This window comes from Salvia splendens, chromosome 3 (assembly GCF_004379255.2).
Source record: "Salvia splendens isolate huo1 chromosome 3, SspV2, whole genome shotgun sequence".
NCBI classification, from domain to species: Eukaryota; Viridiplantae; Streptophyta; class Magnoliopsida; order Lamiales; family Lamiaceae; genus Salvia; species Salvia splendens.
The window spans coordinates 41,765,212-41,789,805 of NC_056034.1; the positions used below are offsets into that span (position 1 = coordinate 41,765,212).

Genomic DNA, 24,594 nt, shown 5'->3' on the forward strand with positions numbered 1-24,594 from the left:
TTTACTATTTTAAATCTTATATAGTTATATTGATTCTAATTTTGATTAATCAATTAACAATTTAAAACTATATAACAGAAAAAATATTCCGTCGTGCATCGCACGTGGGTTAACACTAGTTCATATAGAAGTATGGCGTATAACTTTATAACCTGAAAACAATCTGAATAACATTTGTTTTCCATTTCCGGCCGTGGACGTAGCCAACGCAACGTTGGTGAACCACGTAAATTTTGTGTTTTTTACGTTTCTGTTTATCTCGATTACACAATTGTTCTATTATGTCACAACAATTGTATACATAGTGTCTGTTCGGTATTCACTATTAATCAGTTTTAAGTGTCACCCTTTAAATTGGTGTTCCGTTGAAAAAAATAGTAAGAGGCCCGCACAGAAGCAGGCATAACTAATGCAATTTGACTATTTTAATTAGACTATTCATCTAGCCTTACCCCCTCCAACTAAATCAATCCTAGATAAAGCCCATTCTAGCGTTACCACATCCGACTAAATCAATCATAGATAAAGCCCATTCTATCAAAAAAGCCCATCTCTATTGTATCCTATATTGTTATCCACCATTATTTTATATGGTTAACCGAACGGGTCCATAAATGACAAAAAAATATTGTGAAATTCACGCTATAATTTTAATCAAATCTCCTAATCCTTTTCATATACGGAGCGGAGGTATCGTAATATGACATGTAATTTGGCAAGCGCACTTTCTCCCCGCCCTTTTAATTTCCCTGTCAAATTCTCTCATAAACCCAACCCTACCATAATCAACTCTCTCTTCAGCTCCTCTCTCCTCTCCGATGAAGAACCGATTGCGATAATCAACTATATATATACATACATTCATCATTCTCCTTCTCTATGCCATTGGGCGCTGTAGAGAAAGCAGCCGGAAAAGATGAGTACTGTCGACAAAATGTTGATAAAGGGCATCCGGAGCTTCGACCCCGAAAACAAAAACGTCATCACCTTCTTCAGGCCCCTCACTCTCATTGTCGGTCCCAACGGTGCCGGGAAAACTGTACAAACTCATGTCCCATACCTCTTGTGCACTTTGCATTGGGATTTGTACCTTTCATCATCTCCACATTTTTAAGTTGTACATTATGCTTAGGATGTGGTAATCCCCTTTTTGTATTCATAATTGGGGCAATTTAGCAGTCTGTGAGATTAATTTGTTCATGCATATTCGACTCTAGAACTAACTTACTGATTATCATCTTATTCCCCATTTGCAATTTTGTGGTTATTGCAAAATCTGTCAGAAGTGTCAATCTTATCCATTGTGCTTTAGAATGCACATTTTATTGTATTCTATTCAGTGAAAAATGATTACTCAATCCCCATATTGTTCAATTGTTAGTATTGTTACCCATGTAGGATCTGTTTACATGGTGTCTTTAAAGAATGTTACTCTGGAATCTGTTAGTATTTCATAAATACTGAAACAAACTTGTTTTTTTTATGTAGACTATAATTGAGTGCCTGAAAGTAGCCTGTACGGGTGAACTACCTCCAAATGCCCGGTCAGGTCACAGCTTCGTTCACGACCCAAAGGTGCTCTAACACCTCTATACATGTTCACCTATTTAGATAATGGAATAAATATTCCTGGAACTATACTTTTAGGTGGCAGGGGAGACAGAGACGAAGGGCCAGATAAAGCTACGGTTTAAGACGGCAGCAAGGAAGGATGTGGTCTGCATAAGGTCATTTCAGCTCACCCAGAAAGCCACCAAGATGGAGTACAAGGCAATTGAGTCTGTGCTTCAGACGATAAATCCTCAGACTGGAGAGGTAAAATCACTTGGTTCATAAAATTTATAGAAATTTCATAGGCATTCCCTTCCCTATGGTAATATTTTACTTTTCAGTGCCTTTATTCAGTTTCATGCATAACTAATTCAACTTGTTTAGATATGACACATGTGCAAACAAGATTTTCTGAATCTTAGGGGATATGTGTCAACACCACTACATCAGTAGCTTTGGATGTTATTTTTCAGTGGATTCTTAGTCTAGGACTCCAGGGCAGAGAGAGTTTTCTTTAACTATTGGAGCTTAACTTGCTGGCTCTCAATCTGTTGATGTGATCCTTTGATGTGCATGCCTCTCGGCTTACATAACTGTGACCCCAATCTTCTGGAGATCTTCTTATTGTATGAATTTTAATTTGAGGGGACCATGGAGACAATACTGCATGTCCTTTGACAAGAAAGGCCTGTAGTAGAGTTTGGTGTCTTGACTATTCAATGTAACTTGCAAGAATGGGCTTCTTCTATGAGAAGTTTAAGGGATCTGCAGTTTCATAGTTCATTTACTGATTAAAATAATTGCGTATCTTTGATTACTCATTTAACCACATAGGCTAGTTAAGTTTGAAGAATGTGGTTGACATAAGGTATTAATGGATTATCTCTCTGCAGTCATTTCAATTTCTATAATCCATTCCTCCCTCGGTCAAAATGTATTTTGCTTAAAATTCACTTTTATACTTGTAAGGGTATTATATCAGCAAAAACCGCCCAAATCAACTGCAAAAAAAGGAAAAAAAAACTGTTACTGCTGATTCTTAGCTGGAGTTTGTGTTGCTGGAGGTCGCATCATCGGTGGGTTGGAGGGTGCATGGGTGGGGAAGCAGCCGCCTGGTGCTGGTGTGAATGAGGGAGAGAGAAACTAAATCCTGTTTTACTTGGGTTGGGATTGGTCAAAGGGATTTGGCCCATTTTAAATTACTCCCTCCGTCCCCAAAGAGTATGAACTTTGGGTTCGACACGGGTTTTAATCCATTATTGGTAAAGTAAGAGAGAGATAGATAGATAAAGGTTTTTAAGTATTGTTAGTGGAGAATGGGTCCCACCCAGTGTTGTTAGGGTCGCGGGTCGGTCCGGGGTGATGAGGCTAGACCCCGGGTCGCGGGGCGATGGGGTGCCGAGGCGAGGGACCCACGAATCGGGGCGCAAAATTATTTATTATTTATATATTAGTAATAATAATGATTAAAGATAATTCACTATAATATAAATACTTATATTTACATAACAGGAAAAAAATATTTTTAAAGTTCAATTTTGACATTGGGTAGAAAAGAATTATTGGAGGAATTATAATCAATTTACTTATTATAATATTTAATTAATGGATTTTATAATAGAGTCATTTTGGAAAAAGAAGAAAGATTGGAAGAAATAATAAATTATTATTTTATTTCTCTTCATTTAATTCATAAAACAAAATTAGGTAAAATGAAAAGCTCCATAAATAGAGATTGTGATGTTCTAAAGATTACTAAATTAGCTTTATATAAACCTAAAATTAAATTATAAATATAAGGAATTAATAAAAATATGTTACTTATACAAATAATAACAATAGAAATAAACAATAATTGATGGAGTACTATAATTATATATTCGAATTATAAATATAAGAAATTAATAAAATATACTCCCTCTGTCCCATTAGAAATGAAACGTTTTCCTTTTTGGTCTGTTCCATTAAAAATGAAACGTTTCTAAAAATAGAAACAATACTCTCTATACTTTTTCTTCTCTCTTACTTTACCCTCTCTTCATTAACTCACAAAACAACACTACATAAAATCCCGTGCCGAAAAGCAAATGGTGCATATTTAATGGGACGGAGGGAGTATTACTTATACAAATAATAAACAATAGAAATAAACAATAATTGATGGAGTACTATAAACAATAAAAAGTAATTTCGTTTCCCAATGTAAACTGACCCTCTATCTCTATCTCTGATCCAATGTAATTTCGTTTCCCAATGTAAACTGACCCAATGTAAATTGATGGAGTACTATAAACAATAAACAATAGAAATAAACAATAATTGACCCTCTATCTCTCTCTCCCTCTATTCTCTATTCTGTCTCGTCTCCCCTCCCTCTTTCTTTTTCTGTGTAAAAGCAAAAAATATGCAGCATACCGGCGAACCAGGGCGGACGGCAACAGGTAAGCGGCGGGGGCTTGGCCTACGCTAGTTCCGTCTCTCGCTCCAGTCGCTGTCTCGTCTCCCCTCCCTCTTTCTTTTTCTGTGTAAAAGCAAAAAATATGCAGCATACCGGCGAACCAGGGCGGACGGCAACAGGTGAGCGGCGGGGGCTTGGCCTACGCTAGTTCCGTCTCTCGCTCCAGTCGCCCCGACCGTCCAGAGCGCGCCCCGACGCCGCCCCACGTATCTCGCTCGGCTCACCCATGTTGGGGCGAAGCCGGCCTCGATCATGGCGACCCGCGCCCCGAGCGCGCCCCGGGCGTGTTTTTGACAACACTGGTCCCACCTCATTAGAGAGAAGAGAGTTTCCAAAATTGGAATGTTCATACTCTTTGGGGATGGACGAAAAAGGAAATAGTGCATACTCTTCAGGGATGGAGGGAGTATTATTCTTTTAATACTAAAAACCTGCCATAACCACATGACCCACCATAACCACCATGGCCATGGCGGCCATAAAATGCCACAACAGAAAAGGGAGATTCCATGGCGTAGCGGTGCCGGAATTCTCAAAACTTGCATCACCATTGCTACCACCAGCTTCCATAACCGCTATTTGACAACAAAAATGAAAGAAAGTCACCACCTAATTTTACTTTTAATAGATTCATACCAACTGTCATGTATACAATTCTTTCATAGTCAGCACTGGCAAATAGGAGGTCGAGAGAATTTTACCTACTTAAGAATTGAGATATTGATACAAGACTGCCTACCTCATTTCCATACAATGATACAAGAACTAAGTATAATTTTTGAATAAATGATCTTACTGCCTATCACAATTAACAAGGCATTGCTTGTCCAACCCATAACATGCAAGATTGAATTCATGCATGTAACATTTCTGGATGTAAATGTACTAATGCAACTTGCTTTGCATGTTGCTGAAGTGAAGTGTACCTCCTTGCACAATACTATCTGTGCATGTGCCGATTCTGTGTGCATACATGGAGCAGTGAGTCTCTCATGTTCTGGTTATCTTTGTGAGTTTAAAGATTTGCTTCTGTATCACGGGGTATTATTTCCAATGCCGAACTGCTCTTGGCATTAGGTAGTCCTCCACCTACCTGCATATGAATGCAAACGTATGCTTAGCCATCGAGGGTGTGAAGGTTGTTATGGTTGGCTAGTGTTTTCCTCTTTGCCTTTTCCTTTCCTTATTTAGGGCCGTCTCGGAACAATCATGTGAAGAACTAATCTCTATGCCTAAAAGTGTTGCAGAAAAACATATTGTTACATTATATATATGGCAAGCATTTACACCTGCAAAAATAACAAGAAGCATGCTTGTAGGTTTGTCTTTAATGAGTTTCTAATGGTGAGCAATGGAATTTATATTTTCAATTATCATAATGAGTATATACCATATCTTGTCTCTATAACCAAAGTGCTCCTGAACATGCACTTATTTTCTTTATCATGTTTAGTTCGATGAGTGATGTTTATCACAAAATCTTTGCTAGCTAACAATATGGAAGATATCATTCTCATAAATATTTATGTTTCCAAGTGACAGAAAGTTTGCCTAAGCTACCGATGTGCTGATATGGACAGAGAGATTCCAGCTCTTATGGGTGTGTCCAAGGCTGTTCTTGAGAATGTTATATTTGTACACCAGGATGAGGCAAACTGGCCATTGCAAGATCCATCAACACTGAAGAAGAAGTTTGATGACATATTTTCAGCAACTCGGTACGTCTTCTTACATATGAACTATGAAGTGAAGCACTTCATAAATATAGGTGATTCTGCTGTTCCTTTGATGCATAACTACTAATAATGAAATCTTGGGCACAAATGAAAAGAAGAGAAACTATTCAAATAATGCTAAATTGCTAATATAAATTGAAGGTGTCTTGAAAAACTGGTTATTTTCCCCTTCATTGATCCTAATTTGAAAAATACTAAAATTGACTAATAATATGTTGAACTTAGTATTTCATCCATGAAAAATTATTTGAACACAAATTGAAATGATGAGTATTTTGAAATACCGAAGCTTTATTTATGATCCTAGAGTGTAAAGCATTTTACACATTGGTGGCATGGTTGCATATAGTAGAAAAGCCAATATATGATTAAATTGATATTTCTTTACTAGTGTTCAATTAATATGTTTTGCAAATATACGAGACCAATTTTGGACTTTAAAACGTGGTTGATCGCTAGTTTCTGACGGAACCGTAGAATATTGACCAAACAATTGTGTAGGACCAAAAGCTAACACACATAATATGTAGGGCCAAAAGGTTTTTTTGAGTATATGTACGGAACCATTTTTTTGACTTTAGTCTAAATTTTAAAAGGTATGGGTGGAATTATACATTTGTACAATAATTTAAACGTGCAAATAAACCCTTCCGTGGTACGAAGTCAAATACTAGAAAATTTATGTTCTAGTCAATAGTTCTATTAAGAAGCTTGATATCCTTGTTCCAATCATCCCTCTAATTACAGAATTGGCTAAGCAAAATTTTGTAGCGTATTGGTTTTGTAGAATAATACATGTGAAGAAGTATAGAGACATACTAGAGAAAAGTAGTAGGTCATTATAATCACTTTACAAAGCTCCTATATATATATATTACTCCCTCCATTCCTTCATAGCTAAGGCACTTCTTTCTGGCATGGTGTTTAAAAATGAATTTTAGTGTGTTAAGTGGGTAGATAATAAAGTAGATAAAATAAGAGAGAAAATAAAGTAGATAAAATAAGAGAGAAAATAAAGTAGAAAAGTGAATAAAGTAGAGAAAATAAAGTAAGAGAGAATGAATTAGGAAAGAAAAAGTGAGTAAATTATTACCATATATGGAAATGAGTCAACTATAAAGGAACTTCTCGAAATGGAAAACGACTAAGCTATGAAGGAGTACAAATTTACGAGAGACTAAGCCTGATTAGGATACATAACTAATGTGGGATCTTATTCTACAACACTCCCCCTCAAGCTGGAGCATATATATCGATCATGCCTAGCTTGATACAAAGTTCTAAGAAATGGTTTCCCCTAACAGTATAGTAAAGACATCAACAACAGTAGGCAGTAGGCAGTTATTATTGTAGCAGCACCAGCAACAGTAGCAATATTAGTAGCAGTAGTAGTGGGGGGCAGCAGAAGTAGTAGAAGTGGCCGCAGAAGTAACACTAGCTGGAAACATTCAATATGTTTGTGGTCTCTAAATTAGGTTTAGAATCAAAATTCGACATTATAGACAATTTGAAGAAACCAAAAACCTAATCAGAAGTTGTAGTAGAAACCAAGCAAAGTCGGCAGAGGCATTGGTAGCCGCGGCAACATAACAAGACTGGAGGCAGAGGCAGGCAGTACTGAACAAAGTCGGCAGAGCAGTTGGGGCAAAGTCCCAAGAGTGGATTTAGAATCTCTATATAACATTATACAAGGAATTCAGAGTAGTGTAAAAAACCGTGCAACAGCTGCAGAACAGCAGAATTGGGCAAATCTTAGATTGTTCCTTGCTATTGAGAAGCCTAGACCAAGTCATGACAGAGCAATCATCAGCAGACCAAGTCTCGTAGTTGGCATCCACAGCAGGCATCAGACATGACAAAAAATAGGACAGAGAGCAAACTCTAAGCAAATCAGCCGGAGTAGTAGAACTGGCAGAGTAGAGCAGTAGAACATATCAGAGCAGTAACATAGTAGCTAAAACTGAAACCCTAATTTCGGGCAGAGCAGCAGAACATAACAGCAGAAACCCTAATTTCGAACAGAGTAGAGCAGCAGAACAAAACAACAGAAACCCTAATTTTGGACAAAGTAGAGACTGGAGACGTTAACCCTAAATTAAATTTTTTACTAAATTAGAGATGGATTCGAATACGTTCCGGTACCATGTAGAACAATAAAATATAGACACATGTGAAATAATATAGAGACATTAGAGAAAAGTAGTAGGTTCATTATTATCACTTTACAAAGGTCCTATTATAATTCTATTCTTCTGTTAGTGCGCATGTATATTACAAGAGGCTAAGCTTAAATGTATAATACTTATTCGACTATAGGTCTGTACTGCGATTCCACTCCCTTTTTCACTGCGGAAAGAGCGGGGCCAATATAGGGCTGAAATGAAAACCCCTTTATTTGTGTAGTTTTTTCTTCAGCAAGTTGCCAAAGCTTATTCTTTTTTAATCCAATCGCAAATGCTATGCCGGTCATACCTTTGTTTTGCTTTTGTTTGGCAGGTTGCTGTATATTCCGATAAGATCCTGAATAATAGTATAGTTTTGATTCTCTCTAGATATTCCTCTCTCATAAAATTGTCTTTTGATGATTCTATTATAATACATATTAAATTAAAAATTTTTCATATAGTGTTAGTATAATATTATTAAATAGATGAAGAGGAATATACACATAAAATCAATAATACATAAAATGTGGTGGAATATGCAATTAGTCTCCATGAACACTTAACTTTTTGACAGAAGCAATTCAATGACTGAATGTGGTGGAATTTTCCTTATACATTCAACATTGTATTCTATAATTTATGGGAGAAAAGATTTGTGATCCTATAGATTGTTGGGGGATGGAGCATTGGTATGATGCATTTTTTAAAATAAGCTCTTTTTCAGTATGAAGGTTGGTGGCATTTCCAAACCACTACCAGTAGGTTGATATGAGGTTGAAGTTCTTGATAATAAATATGGTTTATAAGAATTGGGGTGCATGGCATGCTACTAGAGCCACTTTCAGAAGTTAATGGAAGTTCATTTCTAGAGACTGCCCGTTTTTATTTGAATCAACTCGAGGTCCCAGACTGGGGTGTTACCTTGTAAATCTATTTTTTTGTGTTTCTTCCATTTGGATCATTATATTCCCTCCCCATTTTCCAAACTTATTTGAAATAATCTTGTATGTAAAATTGTAAACAACTTCAATTTTTTTTCTTGGTTTTATTTTTAGCTAAGCTAGCAATACGTGATATTTAGGTGATCTTAGAATGTCCTAATGTCTAGGGGTGTAAATGAACTAAACTACTCGTTTGCTATTAATGTTTTGAGGGCGCAGCAAAAATTTATTTTAGAGCATTTAGTAAAACTTGTTAGCTAAAACAACGAAGATTGAGCTTGGCAATAATTGGGTTGTTAAATTGTCAGCAAGCTACCAAGTGATTTTATCTTGAAAATATAAAATTATTAACTAGATACAACTCATATTTCTATACTACATTACTACTAGGTAATAATAATTGTATTTAGTCTCTTACTAACTCTATTTGTTATTTGAAAATAATGAATATATTATGTTGTTGTGAATCAAACAATTTTTTTTAAAAAAATAATCAGTATATCTGGAAAGCTCGCTTGGGCTTGGTTAAGCTCGTGAATGTTGACGTATGCAATGTTAAAGTACGCGGTAAATTAAGCTTGACCCTCAGCGTGATAGTAAATGAATCAAGCTTGAGCATGGAAATATTCGGCTCGGTTTGATAACACCCCTAACAGAAGACCATAAGACCGGTCTATCATATGTAGGCTTGTACTCAAGTATGCTGAGCGCATGTTTTTTGATGTCCTTATCTTGCAATGTGTGGAATAGGTCTTCTGCATGTCTTGTCACAATCTATCACTGATTTGTTCTGAGTGAAAATATAGTCTGTACTTTTTGTAATCCTATTGTTAAAGAGGCATAAAAGAATTTTTGGAAAGTTGGAGGCATCCCTTGATGAGTTTGTGAAGATGTTTAAATTAGCAAAGATAATAGGGTGTGAAACCACAAGGATTTCGAAGCAGTTTTAATATTTTCTAATTTTCTTTTTACTATCATTATGCAGAAGTAGTTCTTTAACTAGTTATTTATGTTCCTTGTCACTTTTTAACCCTCTATTTTTGTATGATTAATACTAGGATTTTCCAGTTTCATAAAAGAAATGGCACTGTAGATATTTAGGTCTTAAGACTGATACCTGCATGATGAGACACCAGTTTTGGGAAAGAGGAATGCTTGAGAAGCATCCGTGTCCAATACCCTCACCACATGTTTGAGAAGCATTACATGTGACTTGGACATTTGCATAATCAGTTTCTGATTTAACTAGAAACAAAGGCTTAATTGTCATTCATTCTAATATCCAATACCCTCACGATATGTTTTCTTGACTTGTACTCCTTTGCAAGACCTCTTTGTTGCCCCCTCTGTATTGCAAGTATAGGTTTCATATTTATCTACCATTGGCCATTTTTGGTTATATATTCCTGCAGTTTTTATTGAAAGCATTTGATCCATTTTCATTATCTTTTAAGGTACACGAAGGCATTGGAGGTTATAAAAAAGCTTCACAAGGACCAAGCACAGGAAATAAAGACATATAAGCTGAAATTGGATCATTTACAAACACTGAAAGATGCTGCTTTTAAGGTTCTTATCTTTTTTTGGTTATTGGTTGCTATATTGAATATTGTAATCTTGACTTCATTATGTAAGATGCTACAACTTCATATCTTATTCCAGCTGAAACTCGCAACGGCATCATTTACTTGTTTTCTTTCTTCCGTCTAGTTAGAATCCATTACATGTTTGACTATAACTCTGAAAGAAATAGGCTTGATCTCATCAAGAAAATACTTGATGATTCATGCTCAAATCATCATTGTTGTTCCAGAGATGGGGTTAAATCTTCACTTTTTACTAATATAAAATGAACTTGAAGATTAGTTAGTCTGTAACTGAAATTCAACTGGGGAATAAGTTCTCTTTGTAGAAAAGAGATGCATACAGTGATTCTTTTACATGGTTCTGCATACACATTAGTATTACCCAACTTTTTCCAATGTATCTATTGGTAGAATGCCTGATAGTAAAATCCAATCGTTTAATCTCTATGCAGAATGTCCGTTCTATAATCTTCATTGATCCTTTATTTTACATTTAAGAATGACACAGTCTCTGAAAGCCTTAACCTCTAGCTGTTTCCTTCTCTTTTTATTCATGCACAACTAAACCTATGTTTATGTGCATTTATATAAGAGGATGTGAGTTGTATGAAAATCTGCTAACCTGCTTTCAGACTATTTTCTTGTTCTTTAAATTATTACTAACGTGGATGTATGCCATCTTTTGCATTCATTATGGTTTGCATGGTCAAGTGCTTTTTTTTTGCTTTGGAGGATTTCTATTCATTCCGTGGAACAAAAAGAAATCAGCATGCTCATTCTCTTAATCGCCTAAAACACATAAATCTTCTTAGTTACTTGAAACAAATGGCCTTTTTTTCATCAACCATGTTGCATTGACAATAATTGCATATTAACATATTTCTAGGTGTAAAATGGAAAATTAATTCCCAAATGAGCAAGTTTTCATTTAATGAATTTTTCAAGACCACTGTGAACCGTCCGAGATAAGCAGACTTTGTGGGATTTGAAGCTGGTTCTGTAAAACTTTATTAGAGAAGCAGACTTCTCTGGTAGCAGCATTTTTGGACAAGAACTTGAATACTTTAACTGTGTGACTGCTTGGTTGGGGTTGGTTGTGAATTATTCTAAATAGACATTTTATAATTTGCCTTTAATTGCTTTAAAGGAAACTCTGACATTGGATACATTTAGACACACAACTATATGTAAGAAATTTGAACTCAGTATTAAAATTTCATGGTTTATTCACGTACCATAATGCAATAGCATGGGAATTGGGAACTGATGCAAGCCCTCAATTAAGGCACACTAGGCATGTTATTGTTGTGCCAAAAGAGAAAAGGTTGTTGACTTTTGGTGCATATATAGAATAATAGTCCATTTGTAGGGATGCTATGTTTCTGACTTCTATAAAAATGTATTTTGGCTCTTAGAAATGATATAAAGGGAAAAGGGTCCATCCTAGGCCAATGTTTTTGTAGATGAATCCTAAAGGTATACTTTTTGATCGCAAAGTATTGTATTATTGATTCCTTAATTGAACTGCCCAGTGCTTTTGTTTTGGGAGCATTAAGTTAAGATGGGTGATTGAGCTCTTAAACTGGAGTTGCCACTTGCGATTCATGAAATGAAAGCCCTATCAATAACCATTATTCATACTTTTAATCTTCTTGCATTTTATTTCCTGATGAAGCTAATTAGCTGGTGTTGTCTTAGCCAGCTACGGGAGAGCATTGCACAATATGAAGTGAAGACAGCAACGTTAAATTCTCAAATCGAGGAGCTTGACCCCAAAATACAGAATATAGACAGGGAGATTAATAAAACTGAATTGCTGTTGAAGGACCTGCGTGAGTTACAAGGTCAGATAGCTACAAAGTCAGGGGAAAGAAAATCCAAGTTTGAGGATGTTCACAAGCGTTATAGTGACCTTGATGAGGAAAATGAAGGTCTGTGATATGATTGCATGATCTTGTTTGTTTATTTTTCTGCTTCCTCTTTTCCATGGAATCATTGTTGATGATTTTGTTTTTTCATCTTCACATCTATTTTTTCTTAGACACTGATGAAGAACTAAATGAATGGAAATCCAAATTCGACGAAAGGATTGCGGTGTTGGAAAACAAAGTTAATAAGTTATTGAGGGAAAAGATGGATAATAAGGAGACAAGTCGACATCTTGAGGATGACATTGCAAAAAATATCAAGGAGATTGCCAAGCTTCAAGCACTCATAGAAGTAGTATTTTTGTATCTCTTTCTGCAATGTGATATACATTGCGCATCATTAAATTTTCACTATGTGATAATCTACTCTCTATTTTGTCGTCAGGCTCAATTGTCCCAGAAGGATAAAAGAGACTCCACCATTCGAAGCATAATCAGGAAGCACAATTTAGGCTCACTACCAAGTGGCCCATTAAGTGATGATGTTTGTTCCAGCCTTACTGATCGAATCCAGTCAATGTTGAAGGACCTACACAAAGACTTACAGGATAAGAAGGTCTATTTCTTTTGCTCATTCTGCTTGGTTTTTATGCACTATATGCTTGCCTGTTACACACTATTTCACCTGGCAGTATCATGTGAGTATAGTGATGATGAAAATGCAACAGCTTCGCTGTAGCCTAAGCAGGCAACATTCAGTTCATTTCCCTATAAATGAATTAGATTACAGTATTTCGTGGATACAAATGGTTTATTCACCATCGTTGAGTGCCATCTTAGGGTCAAACTTTTGAATGATCGAAGTATTGAATGACATAATATTTCATCGTTGAGTGCCATCTTAGGGTCAAACTTTTGAATGATCGAAGTATTGAATGGCATAATTTTTTTCTTAGAATTAAATTACCTGGATCTAGGAGCCAACTAATAAATGAATTTGCAATATCTTTTATTTGCTTTGGTTCTGTCTGAATGATCATTCATCTAGGAGGTCTAAATGGTTAAGCTGATAAACACAAGAGAGCTATTTTGCATTTAAGAACCCCATCAAAAAGCTCCCTCTATCATTCAAATATACCCCTCCCCTCCATATTAAGATAAAACATTTACTGTATTTGGGAAAGTAAATTTGACACAGTTGTCATACTCATACCTTACACTTATTTACTATGTAAAGATTTATAAGTGCCTTAGCGGTGTTGTGTCTACTTAGTGATATCATATTTAGTTCTGGGAGGTGATTATTATTGAAGGTTCTCTTTTTTGTTTCTAATTTCATCGTTGATGATAACGGGACAATGTCTATGATTATAATTCTTATCAGAAAGCAAACAAATTAGCGCTTGATGCACTGTTTGATAAGTACATGCATGCTAATGATCGTTGGAAACGAATTGAGGCTCAAAAGGAGGCTAAAGTAGAAAGGAAGGTTCGTCTTTAATTTTGTTTTCTGTCCTTTGCCTTTATTATTTTATTCTATGTAATGCTATATGTTTCTGTCACAGAATAATATTTTGAATAGTATTCAAGAGAAGGAGAATGTGCGTGATTCATTTGAGGGTCAGATTGCTGCTGTTGATATGTCTGTGATTGACGAGAGAGAAAGGAACATGGTAATGTTACTACTTCAATTTTCACAAATGTGCTTTGCTTTCATCTTTTGGTGCAACACTAATATTGCTTCTCACATGCAGCAAATTGAGGTGGAAAGGAAAAGTAATCAACTGGCTGCAAAAGATTTTGCTGAGCGTTTTAAAAAAATGAAACTTGAAAGGTTCAAGTTGGAGCAGGAAATTGAAGCTCTTGACCACCAAAGGAATACCATGGAATCTGATTCCCATGACAGAGTTGTACTATCTGTTAAGAAAGCAGATTTGGAAAACGTTCGAAAGAAACATAGAAGGACGTGAGTGTTCTCTTAATGTTTTCGCTCAATTCAGTCTAGCTTTTTTTACTTTTAGCTTATTGATCTTCTGTATACTATGACTATCTAGAATGAATGAGTGCAAGGACAGAGTTACAGTGGTGCTGAAGGGAAGGATTCCACCTGACAAAGATTTGAAAAATGAGATTGTGGAGGTCCAGAGGTTGTTATTCTTGTCATTTTTCTTTTCCTGGTTAGGGGGACTACTTAGGCTTGCTTTTGGATGTTTTCAGACATTAGTTTTCCCATTGGGATGAATAGTTATGCATGAGAAATATATTATATACAATTAGTCCATGAAGATCAACTTTCTTATGCTGTGTTGATTGCAACCGAATTCGTACATTAGTCATCCTCTGTTTCTGTTATTTGTTGAAACATATATTTGAGATACTATTGAAGCTTGCAGGTTTCCAATCTTAGATTTCTTATAACTGTACCACATTCAAAACATCTGAATGTTTATTGTGTTTTTTTTTTTGGAAAAAATGATAACTTTTCTCCCATCTTTTTCCGTAATATTACACAATTACATATCGATGTTTGTAGCTGGACAGTGTCTCAAATCAATATGGAGTTAATAATGAGTAATTAAAAATACCCGTGGACACTACATATTTCAGTTTATCTTAATTAAATGTGTGTTGCTGCTGCTTTAATAAATTGATTAAAAAAACTTCTAGCATAATAACATGATCCCCACTTAACTCCTCACCGCAGTTCTGAACAACTTTATTGATTAAATATCGGGGTTGATATTTATTTCCAGAAATGTTTTAGACTTGCTGTAATTCACTCTTTCAATTGCTAATACAATCATTATGTCTAATCTCAATCTATATCTGCTTGATGTCATTCTCTTGTACAGTTCTCTTCAAAAAGAGTATGACGATTTAGAGAAAAAGGCTGATGAAGCTAGAAACGAGGTGGCTATGCTGAAGTTGAAAATACAAGAAGTCAACAGTAACTTGTCAAAATTCCACCATGATCTGGGATGTAAGCTTTCTAGAAAAGCGTAAAATAACTTTAAAGGGTCTTTTTCTCATCAAGCTGTTTAGTTTTATTCCCGAAGCTTTCAATTGCACAAAATTTTACCAAAACATCAGTTTGTATTTGAAAACTTCCATTCCTATGTACAACTTGATGATAGTTATCAACTGTGTCGTTGTGGATCATATGCACAAAATGAACCCTGAATTTGCAGTCAGAACCTCTCTTTGGAAAAGTTATGATAACATAAACCAAACTACTTGGACGAATGCTACATTTCTAAATTGTTGTTTTTGCTACAGTATGATGATATTTTTAATGTCATGCTGAAATCATAAAAGTTGGTTTTGTATGAATTTACTCCTTTCTCAAATCTCATGTATAAGCTGCCAGCTATTGGCTTAAGCCTTTGTGTTTTAAGCTACTGTGTTATTCTTTTCTTGGAGTTCATTTGAAGTGGAAATGTCTGTCCATTCCCAGGCCCTATTCTCTGCAAGAAAGTCATGTGTGTTACTTGATAATAACTGATTTATTGATTTCCTAAACCTGATGCAGCAAGACGGAGATTTGTTGAATCCAAACTTCAGTCCTTGGATCCGCAGGCTGGTGGTATCGATTCATATCTTAAAATGTTAGAGACTGCCAAGGAAAGGAGAGATGACCTGAGCAGGTTTGCCCTTATAATTTGTTTTCTTCATTTACCAGACGGTTGCATGTATCAATGGTGGTTTTGGTGTATATGGTAACTTTGCTATGTTATATACTGGCAGAGACTACAATATTTCTGATGGCATGGGGAGAATGTTTGAACCATTCGAAAAGATTGCTAGTACTCATCACTACTGCCCTTGCTGTGAGAGACCTTTTTCATCCAATGAGGAAGATGCATTTATTAAAAAGGTGCCTAAATTTATATAACCATTTGATGTTTCCAACCTATCTTAGTTAAAAGAGATGTCTATAACTCTTTGTTCTTCATTACAGCAAAGAGTGAAAGCACTGGATCTTACCGAACGGCTGAAATTATTGGAAGTACAGTCGTCAAATACTGATTTTCACTTTCAGCAGTTAGACAAACTCCGGGTGGTCTATGATGAATATGTCAAAACTGGCAAGGAGTTAATTCCGCTTGCTGAAAAGAACCTGCATGACTTAAATGAGGATCTTGATCTAAAACATCAGGCTCTTGATGATGTAATCATCGACTGCAGTATATTTTAGCTTTAACAGGACTTGTTTTTTGCTATTTCATGCTTTTCTTTTATGACTCTTAAAACAAAAGGAACTGTAGAAAGATAATTAAAACCTTCTGTTACTCAGATGTCCCTCTTTGCTTTCCTAGTTAAGCCTATCTACCTCATTCAGTTTAGAGCTGATGTACTAGAGTAAGTGAAAAGATCATGTACAAACTTTTGTTCATATTCTTTCTGCACCATAAACTTGTTGGCATTTTCAGTTCTATGATCACCCATCTCTTACCTTATAAGGCATTCTCATGAGTTGCTTAATTTTTTTGTGCTCTTCTCCAAAAATTGATACTGTCTTCTGCATTAGCATAACAAACTTTCTGCCCTACAGGTGCTGGGTGTACTGGCTCAAATAAAGGCTGAAAAGGATTCTGTAGATGCATTGATACAACCTGTAGGAACTGTTGACAGGCTGTTCCAGGAAATGCAAGCTTTACAGAAACAGGTAAATGAATTGGAAAGCAAACTTGATATTCAAGCTCAAGGTCAAGATGCCAAATCCCTAGAAGAGATCATATCAGAGCTGAAAAGTTTGGAAAAAGAAAGGTCGGTAATACCTTTATCTCATTTCTATAGAGTTATCTATTTTTTGCATATTAATCGATGAGCTTGCAATTGTTGTATGAATTTGATTGAATCAAGTCCTCACATCCTGTAGAAGTAGAGGTTTCCTGCATTATGTGCTGATTGTGCTCTTCTGTTGATAATCAGGAATACCTTGATTGATGATACAGAGAAGTTAAGAACTGAGCAGATGAACATGGAAAAAGAAATATCATCACTACAATCACGGTGGAGCATTGTAAGGGAAGAGAAGATTAATGTTGCTAACATATTATCAAACATTAAAAGAGTAGAGGATGAGTTAGATAGTCTGCTTGAAGATAAAAGTCAAGTTGATCTTGATTTGAAGGTAATAAGTTTTTCTTAAACGAACTGGCATATAAATATTAGGCTGATTAAAATCTCTTCCATAAGTTCAAATTTGTCGAAACTCAGAAGGTTTAAAATATCTCATAGTAGATTTAGATACTATGGAAAATAAGGTTCAGTTTCCAAATATTGCTCTGAAAAATAAAGGCTGTTGCACATGTAGTTAAAATCAATTACTCCTTCCTTCCCCTAAAAAGAGGAACTTTTGAAACATAATGGGTTTTAATGCAGAATTGGTAAAGTAAGAGAGAGATAGAAAGAAAAGTGTGTTAGTAGAAAATGGGTCCCACCTCATTAGAGAGAAAGAACTTTCCTCTATTAGAAAGTTTCTATTTTTAGGGGACGAACCAAAAAGGAAAGAGTTTCTTTTAGGGGACGGAGGGAGTATTATATTATAAATTCTGTAAAGGATCTGGCTGTTAGTTTAATGTTTTGGGGGCATATTCATTATTCAGTAAATTGTCCCATGCGGGTAAATTTGTATTGTTACGTTCAACTACATTCTTTAATTAGTAAGCACCATTTATTTTACTGCTGCGGATAGGAGCTTTAATTACATCAAAGCATCACAGAAACCAGGCTTTGTAACCTGAAATAGCACATATCAGAAGCCAGACAGCTATATCTATGTTGGTAATTGGTACCCACTGAGCTAGTGGGTCATGTTTCTAATAATACGCTCAATTGTTTGGTTACATATGTGTACTCACACATACATGTATGTTGCAGCCAAATCTTTTATGCAATTGAGTACTGGCTCTTTTTGGTTTCCTTTAGGCTTTAATAATTTGGTCTGACCAGCTGGCTCGTATCATGGTCAAATCTTGGAAAAATTTTCAGATCGAGATGAACAGTTGTGTTGAGATATTTAAGAAGGGAACTTGGGAGATTAAGCTGAATTTGAATAGGGGCGCCCTGTGGGCTAGAATAGTGAAGATTGATCTTATTTATAATTTACAACGGAAGATGGACAAACCATGGCAGATGCTGTCTATAATTTTGCTAGATTAAGGGCTGGTTGTGAACGAGGATCAGGGAGTAATTGAATTACCGACTTCAAATTGGTGGCTGATAGTTCTGCAAACTTGGGAGTGTTCGCAGCACCAAACCTGCTCACTGGTATCTGTGGAATCGCAAGCCAGCAGCGGGAGAGAACATGGGGCTGGCAGGCGCTTCGCTGGAACAGGCGTAATGTGGGTGGGTGCGGCTGCTGCTGCTGGTAGACCAATGTGTTTTTATTGTGAGAACACTTACACGAGAGTTTGGCTACAGTCCCTTTTAAGATAGGAACTACAAACCATGAGTTATCTGTGTATCATTTATAAATTCACTGTGAAAATGTATGATTTCAAAAATTGGAATTTTGCACCTCCTATGAAAATACTTCATAATTTTTATTTGATTTTATTTTAGCCAATAATTCCTGTAAGACATGATTCTGAGGAAAGATGGGAGATTTTTCATAAGGTTCTTCATAATTACCTAATAGGAGTACATTATTTAGAGAGGAGTGTGCCACTGAAATTAGCAAAAGCCGTTCTAAGTGAGTCGGAGAATAAGGTGGATATACCAGCAGTGATGATGTCATGACTGTGATGGAGGTTAAATTGAAAAGTAGTGTAGCGAACACTTAGATCTGGGTGATAAGGTAGGCTCGGTTATGAATATGTATAATATACATACTTGGCACAATTTTCAATTTTGACCAGGTATTACAAACTGTCCATAATTTTACTCGATTGGCTAGTAACTGTTATTTCTTGGCTAGTAGGAAATCTTCTATGATTTTATCTGACCTAGATTTGATGGGTGACTGAATCAAGTTTGGCTAAATTAAAATATACAATGGTACTTGATTTGCATTCTTTTGTCTGGCCTAACTTTGCTGGAGACTGATCGCATTTTCCTTTGCATTCTTTTGTCTGGCCTAACTTTGCTGTAGACTGATCACATTTTCCTTTTGTCATTCATTATCTCATACTTTGGCTCATGAATTTCAGCATTTGGAAGAAGATCTTGCTCCCTTGGCAAGGGAGAAAGAAAAACTACGTGATGAACACAAAAAGTTGGAGGCCGAGCTTAATCGTGAATATGACTTGCAGGCTAAGAACCATACAGAAACCCAACTGGAAGTTAATGCACTGCTTGAAATGGTTTCTACAATCAAAAAGTAAGTTTTCTTAGCATAAGATCTGGTATTGGTATTACTATGACATTGAAATATCCTGTAACTACTGTTGTTTTTAAGGAATGAGAGCTTGAATAAAGGTGAGGAATTGAAAGCACTACAAGCAAAGCAAACAGTAGCAAAATCCAATATTACAAAATGTCAAACCAGAATGAATGAGATTGAGGAGGAACTTGAAAAGAGCAAAGACTTGATTCGTAGTCAGGCAGAATTAAGACGCAATATACAGCAGAATTTAGATTACAGAGAAGCAAAAGCCCAGCTGGATGAGCTAACTCGAGAGATTGAATCACTTGAAGACAGTGTATTGAAGATCGGTGGTGTTTCAAAGTTTGAATCTCTGCTTCTAAAGAATTCACAAGAACGAGATAGTCTTCTGAAAGAGGTTTGGTTTCCACATTCTTGTGTAGAAGATTACTCTGTGAGTTTTTTGTTCCAACTGCTAAGTGCTAACCAAGATTTGTGGAAACAATCGAAGTATGGTTGGTGTATACACAGGGCTAATGTGTCGATATAAAAGTATAACATGATTAGCGGTTCATTCTCGTTCTGTTAGAGAACTTTCACTTGTTTTTTTGGTTGTGCAATGTTATTTTCCTAAATGCGTTGAGCTTTTAATAATTTACGTTTTCTTGTATAGGCTTGTCTGAATTAGTAAACTTGCTGTTCTGCTCTTTCTATGGTCTGAGTTATGGTAACCGTTTTCATTTGCTAAGTCGGAAATTTGGTTGCAGTTAAATAGTCATCGCGGAACCTTATCTGTATACAAGAGTAACATTGATCAGAGTAAAGCTGATCTCAAGCAGGCACAATACAAAGACATTGATAAACGCTATTTTGATCAACTAATTCAACTGAAGGTGATTCATAACTCTAAGTTGCATCTATTTCCCTGTTTACCTGATCTCTCATGAAGAATGTTCTTGATGGTAATAGTTGTCAATTTTTCCTTGTCAGACAACTGAGATGGCAAATAAGGATCTGGACAGATACTATAAAGCCCTTGACAAGTGAGCTCTTTAATATCCTGTGATTTCCATTGACACGCATCAGCTTAAGAAAAAGTGCATATATGAAATTCATAATTTTTTTAAATACAAAGAATTACTCACTTGCATCACATTAGTGTCATCATTGTATTACTACTATTGACCAAAATAATGGGATTACGTTTAACATAAAAAGATGTCAGTTATGCACTTTTTGCTAGTATACCTTATTTCAATATAATTTTAAAGGTTTATATCCTGAACTACTTTACTTTTTTGTATTTTCATACTCAGAGCTCGGAAATGAACTATAATGCAACAAGAAAAAAGTCATTAATATGTGGATATTGATCAGGTTCTAATGGGTGAATGAATAATTAAGTGTACTGGACCAATTTGTTACAGTTATTCAGGCATTGTGGTTGAATTAATCCAGTCGTGTTATTTGAAGTATGTGGAAACTCTTAATTGTCTTGGGTACCACATCATATTGAGTTTACACCTCTTCCACCTGCTGCACTTCCTTTATTTCTGAACCACAAATGTTTCTGTTTATTCATATTGAGAGGGAGAAAGTTATTAGTAGCAGATATACTTTGTTTCTTGGTTCAAGTTTGACTGGTTTACTGGCGTGGCAAATTAATTATCCCCACTGGGCGAACAATATCCTTGCTATATACCTTTTGCACTCCAAGGTTGTTTTAAATAATCAAGCTGAACTTCCTGAACTAGGAGTGCCTTCATTGTTACACTTTGTGTATGCTTTAGTACACTATACAAGCATGTGGGCAACAAATACGAATTAGATGATAGTAGGTCGAGCTTTCAAGCTGTATTATCCTACTTTGTTGAGGTCCAGCAGAACATGCTTAATATGCAACAATCAATCTTTTTTTTTATTTTAACACTTAAATACTTATATATGCATTAATTATATACTCCCTCTGACCCATTAATAGGTGATGAATAATATATTGATATTATAATAGTCAACTACTATAATAATAGTACTCCTTCCGTCCCATTACATGTGACACATTTCTTTTGGGCACAGGTTTTTAGGTAGTGGTGTTTAGTGGTCAAATAAAGAGATAATAAAGTAGGAGTGAGAAAAAAGTAGAGAGAAAAAGTAGGAGAGAGGATAAAGTAAGAGAGAGACAGAGTGTTGCTTTTTTGCCATAAAAGGAAATGTGTTACTTATAGTGGGACGGCCTAAAAAGGAATAAGCCTCACTTATAATGGGATGGAGGGAGTGTTAATTTAGTACTCCCTGTGTTGACTTAAGTGAGGCGTTTCATTTGGCACAAGAATTAAGAAAAAGGTGTTTGATAAGTTAAATGGGAAGATAATCAAGTAGGAGAGAGGAGAGAATAAAGTAATGAAGTAAGAGAGAATAAGAGTTGATTTTTACCAAAAGAGAAATGAGTCATTTAACTCATGACGTCCTGACAAGGAAGATGAATCAATTAACTAGGGACAGAGAAAGTGTTTACCATTTAGAAAGGGTGAATTTACGCGAGACGTTGGACAAATAGACTCTTAGAATTGAATGTAGTAGCACAGCACCTTTGTCTGTTTGTCTAGTCCTAAACAATTGGTGTTTGCTACAGGGTAACTTTTCCAGTGTGTCATCAATCAAACTCATCATTGTTTTCATTTTATACTGTTTCATGTTATTCCTGCCTAACAATGATAATGACTATAATTTCTTGGATTCTTACATTTTAGAGCTCTAATGCGCTTCCACTCAATGAAAATGGAAGAGATAAATAAGATTATTCGGGAATTATGGCAGCAGACTTACAGAGGCCAGGATATTGATTATATTAGCATTCATTCAGATTCTGATGGTGCTGGTACTCGGTCTTACAGCTACAGGGTAAATTTGTTGTTTTCTTTTTTTCATCTTAAATAAGTTAAACAGGACCTTTCACTTTGAAAACATGTCAATGAAGCTGGCGGGATTTGTTTTTCAAATTAGATTACAATGAAGAGGCAAATGATTTTTATTTTTGATATTGTCAATTAAATTAAACTATTGTTCTATTTGGTATTCATGCATGCTTTTGTGAAGGTTCCATCTTTGCAAAAATGTAAAAGTTGTCCCAAACATTGAGGGGTGATCTTTGTGTCCTGGAGATTTTTTTGGGGGGGAGGGGGGGATTGGTAGCAGTTTAAGCCCTACAACGTAAAATAGTGCGTAATTAGGGATCACCATGTGACTTTCATGGACCCCAGCTTTTTGGCTGAAAAAAAGCCAAACTGAGCCTAGGTAGTCTTTGAATTGCAGCTCTAGATTTTGGAACTTGTTGATATGTCAAATTCATAACTTAATTTAGCTGTAATACCCAATATTGACTCAAACGTGAGTAAAATTCAGCAGCTAATTTTGTGATTCGAGAAACTTGGTCCTATAGACACGAAGATAGTTATAGGCTTATGTGCCACCTTTAATTATAAGAAATGTTCCTCTCTCAAAGTTATTGAAGCATATTTGCGATTTATCTTATTCCATGTCAGAGAAATTTGTATCTAACTACATTGCTAAACAAAGATATACTTATTTTATGAAGGAACTTAATTGATGCAGTTCTTGTCTTGTAAATCTCATGACTACCTGAGAAAATGAAAATTCTTGTGGTACTTGATTATTTATGAGCGAGTTGAATTTTTTCTGTTGCCTAATCACATTGGGATGGAACAGTTAAGAGTTAGGGAATCACATTGCTACATCTAATGGGTCACATAGTTTATGTTAGACTTTAAAGAGAAAATCACAACGATAATCAAATATATTGGAAGATGTCGTATGGAAACTTAGTTAAAGTAGCCGAACGATAAGAACATTTTAGGAGAGAATGTTATTTTTATTTTTCACAATTTTCCTATAAAAATATTTTTTCACTGTATAAATTGTTGACTGTTTGAGTTTTGTGCGAACATCTAGTTGCTATCACTTAAGATATCCAAGTAGGTGTTTCTGGCAGGGTGTTTAATACTTGTGAATAGGTGTCTCAGTTTTATGCTATATGGTATGTTGGCAGTAGTGGCCAACCTTAAATATTTCATATGTTCATGGACTTGAGATGGAAGTAGCTGAGCCTTTTCTCAACTCTTCTGAATGTACCTATACAAACTATTACTCTTGTCAAATTGCAGGTGTTAATGCAAACAGGTGATGCGCAACTAGAAATGAGAGGAAGATGTAGTGCCGGTCAAAAGGTAAACGGTAATTGGCATGACTAGAACAAACCTTGAGTTATTTCATCTCACTCACGCCTTTTCTGGGTCAATGTATTCTGTCCTCCTCAGGTACTTGCTTCACTTATCATAAGATTGGCATTAGCGGAAACTTTTTGCCTTAATTGCGGTATACTTGCACTGGATGAACCAACCACAAACTTGGACGGTCCCAACTCTGAGAGTCTCGCTGCAGCTTTACTTAGGTAAGTGCGACTTGCATTGTATTGGGATAATCAGCAAAATCATTTCTATTGCATCATTGTTTTCCTGTATCTAATCAGAATAATGGAGGATAGAAGAGGCCAAGAGAATTTCCAGCTTATCGTCATTACTCACGATGAGCGGTTTGCTCAACTTATCGGCCAAAGGCAGCATGCTGAAAAGTACTATCGCATCTCTAAGGATGACTAGTAAGCCTATCTCTCGCCTTTTCTTGCTTGCTTTCAACCTTCTTTGCTTTGTAAATTTGAGCGCATATTAATTAATGTTCCATGTTTTCTTCCTTTGCAGCCAACACAGTATAATTGAGTCCCAAGAAATATTTGATTAACTGAGTTGAGAGTAAATTTGTTCTTGTACTGTAATTTGCTTAGTATAGTCTTGTAGGAAGCCTTCCTCATAGTGACACGTGTTTTTTAACTGTTATGATGCTGCGTTTTTTATTTAACTGTTTGAAATAAGACCAAAGAGTTTGTGTTGTGATTCGTACTCTCAA

The 24,594-nt window shown here is 35.7% G+C and overlaps 1 protein-coding gene across 3 annotated transcripts; it reads left to right on the forward strand.

Annotated features, from left to right (window-relative positions):
* Positions 1-709: 709 nt before the first annotated feature.
* On the forward strand, positions 710-24,581 carry LOC121796103 (DNA repair protein RAD50-like). Of its 3 annotated transcripts, none has more exons than XM_042194842.1 (27): positions 710-1,039; positions 1,489-1,575; positions 1,648-1,815; positions 5,552-5,727; positions 10,306-10,420; positions 12,140-12,368; positions 12,479-12,660; positions 12,751-12,921; positions 13,690-13,794; positions 13,871-13,978; positions 14,060-14,271; positions 14,360-14,452; positions 15,158-15,285; positions 15,835-15,949; positions 16,050-16,179; positions 16,264-16,473; positions 16,858-17,072; positions 17,238-17,439; positions 19,460-19,629; positions 19,708-20,032; positions 20,382-20,507; positions 20,605-20,657; positions 22,365-22,515; positions 23,796-23,858; positions 23,949-24,082; positions 24,161-24,289; positions 24,390-24,581. In XM_042194842.1, exons 1-27 carry the CDS (start codon positions 917-919, stop codon positions 24,427-24,429), a joined length of 3,960 nt encoding a protein of 1,319 aa, XP_042050776.1. In that variant the 5' UTR covers positions 710-916; the 3' UTR covers positions 24,430-24,581. The 3 variants fall into 3 exon arrangements, with proteins under 3 accessions (XP_042050776.1, XP_042050777.1, XP_042050778.1); XM_042194843.1 differs by having other exon boundaries at positions 12,479-12,657; XM_042194844.1 differs by lacking the exon at positions 16,264-16,473.
* Positions 24,582-24,594: the final 13 nt, after the last annotated feature.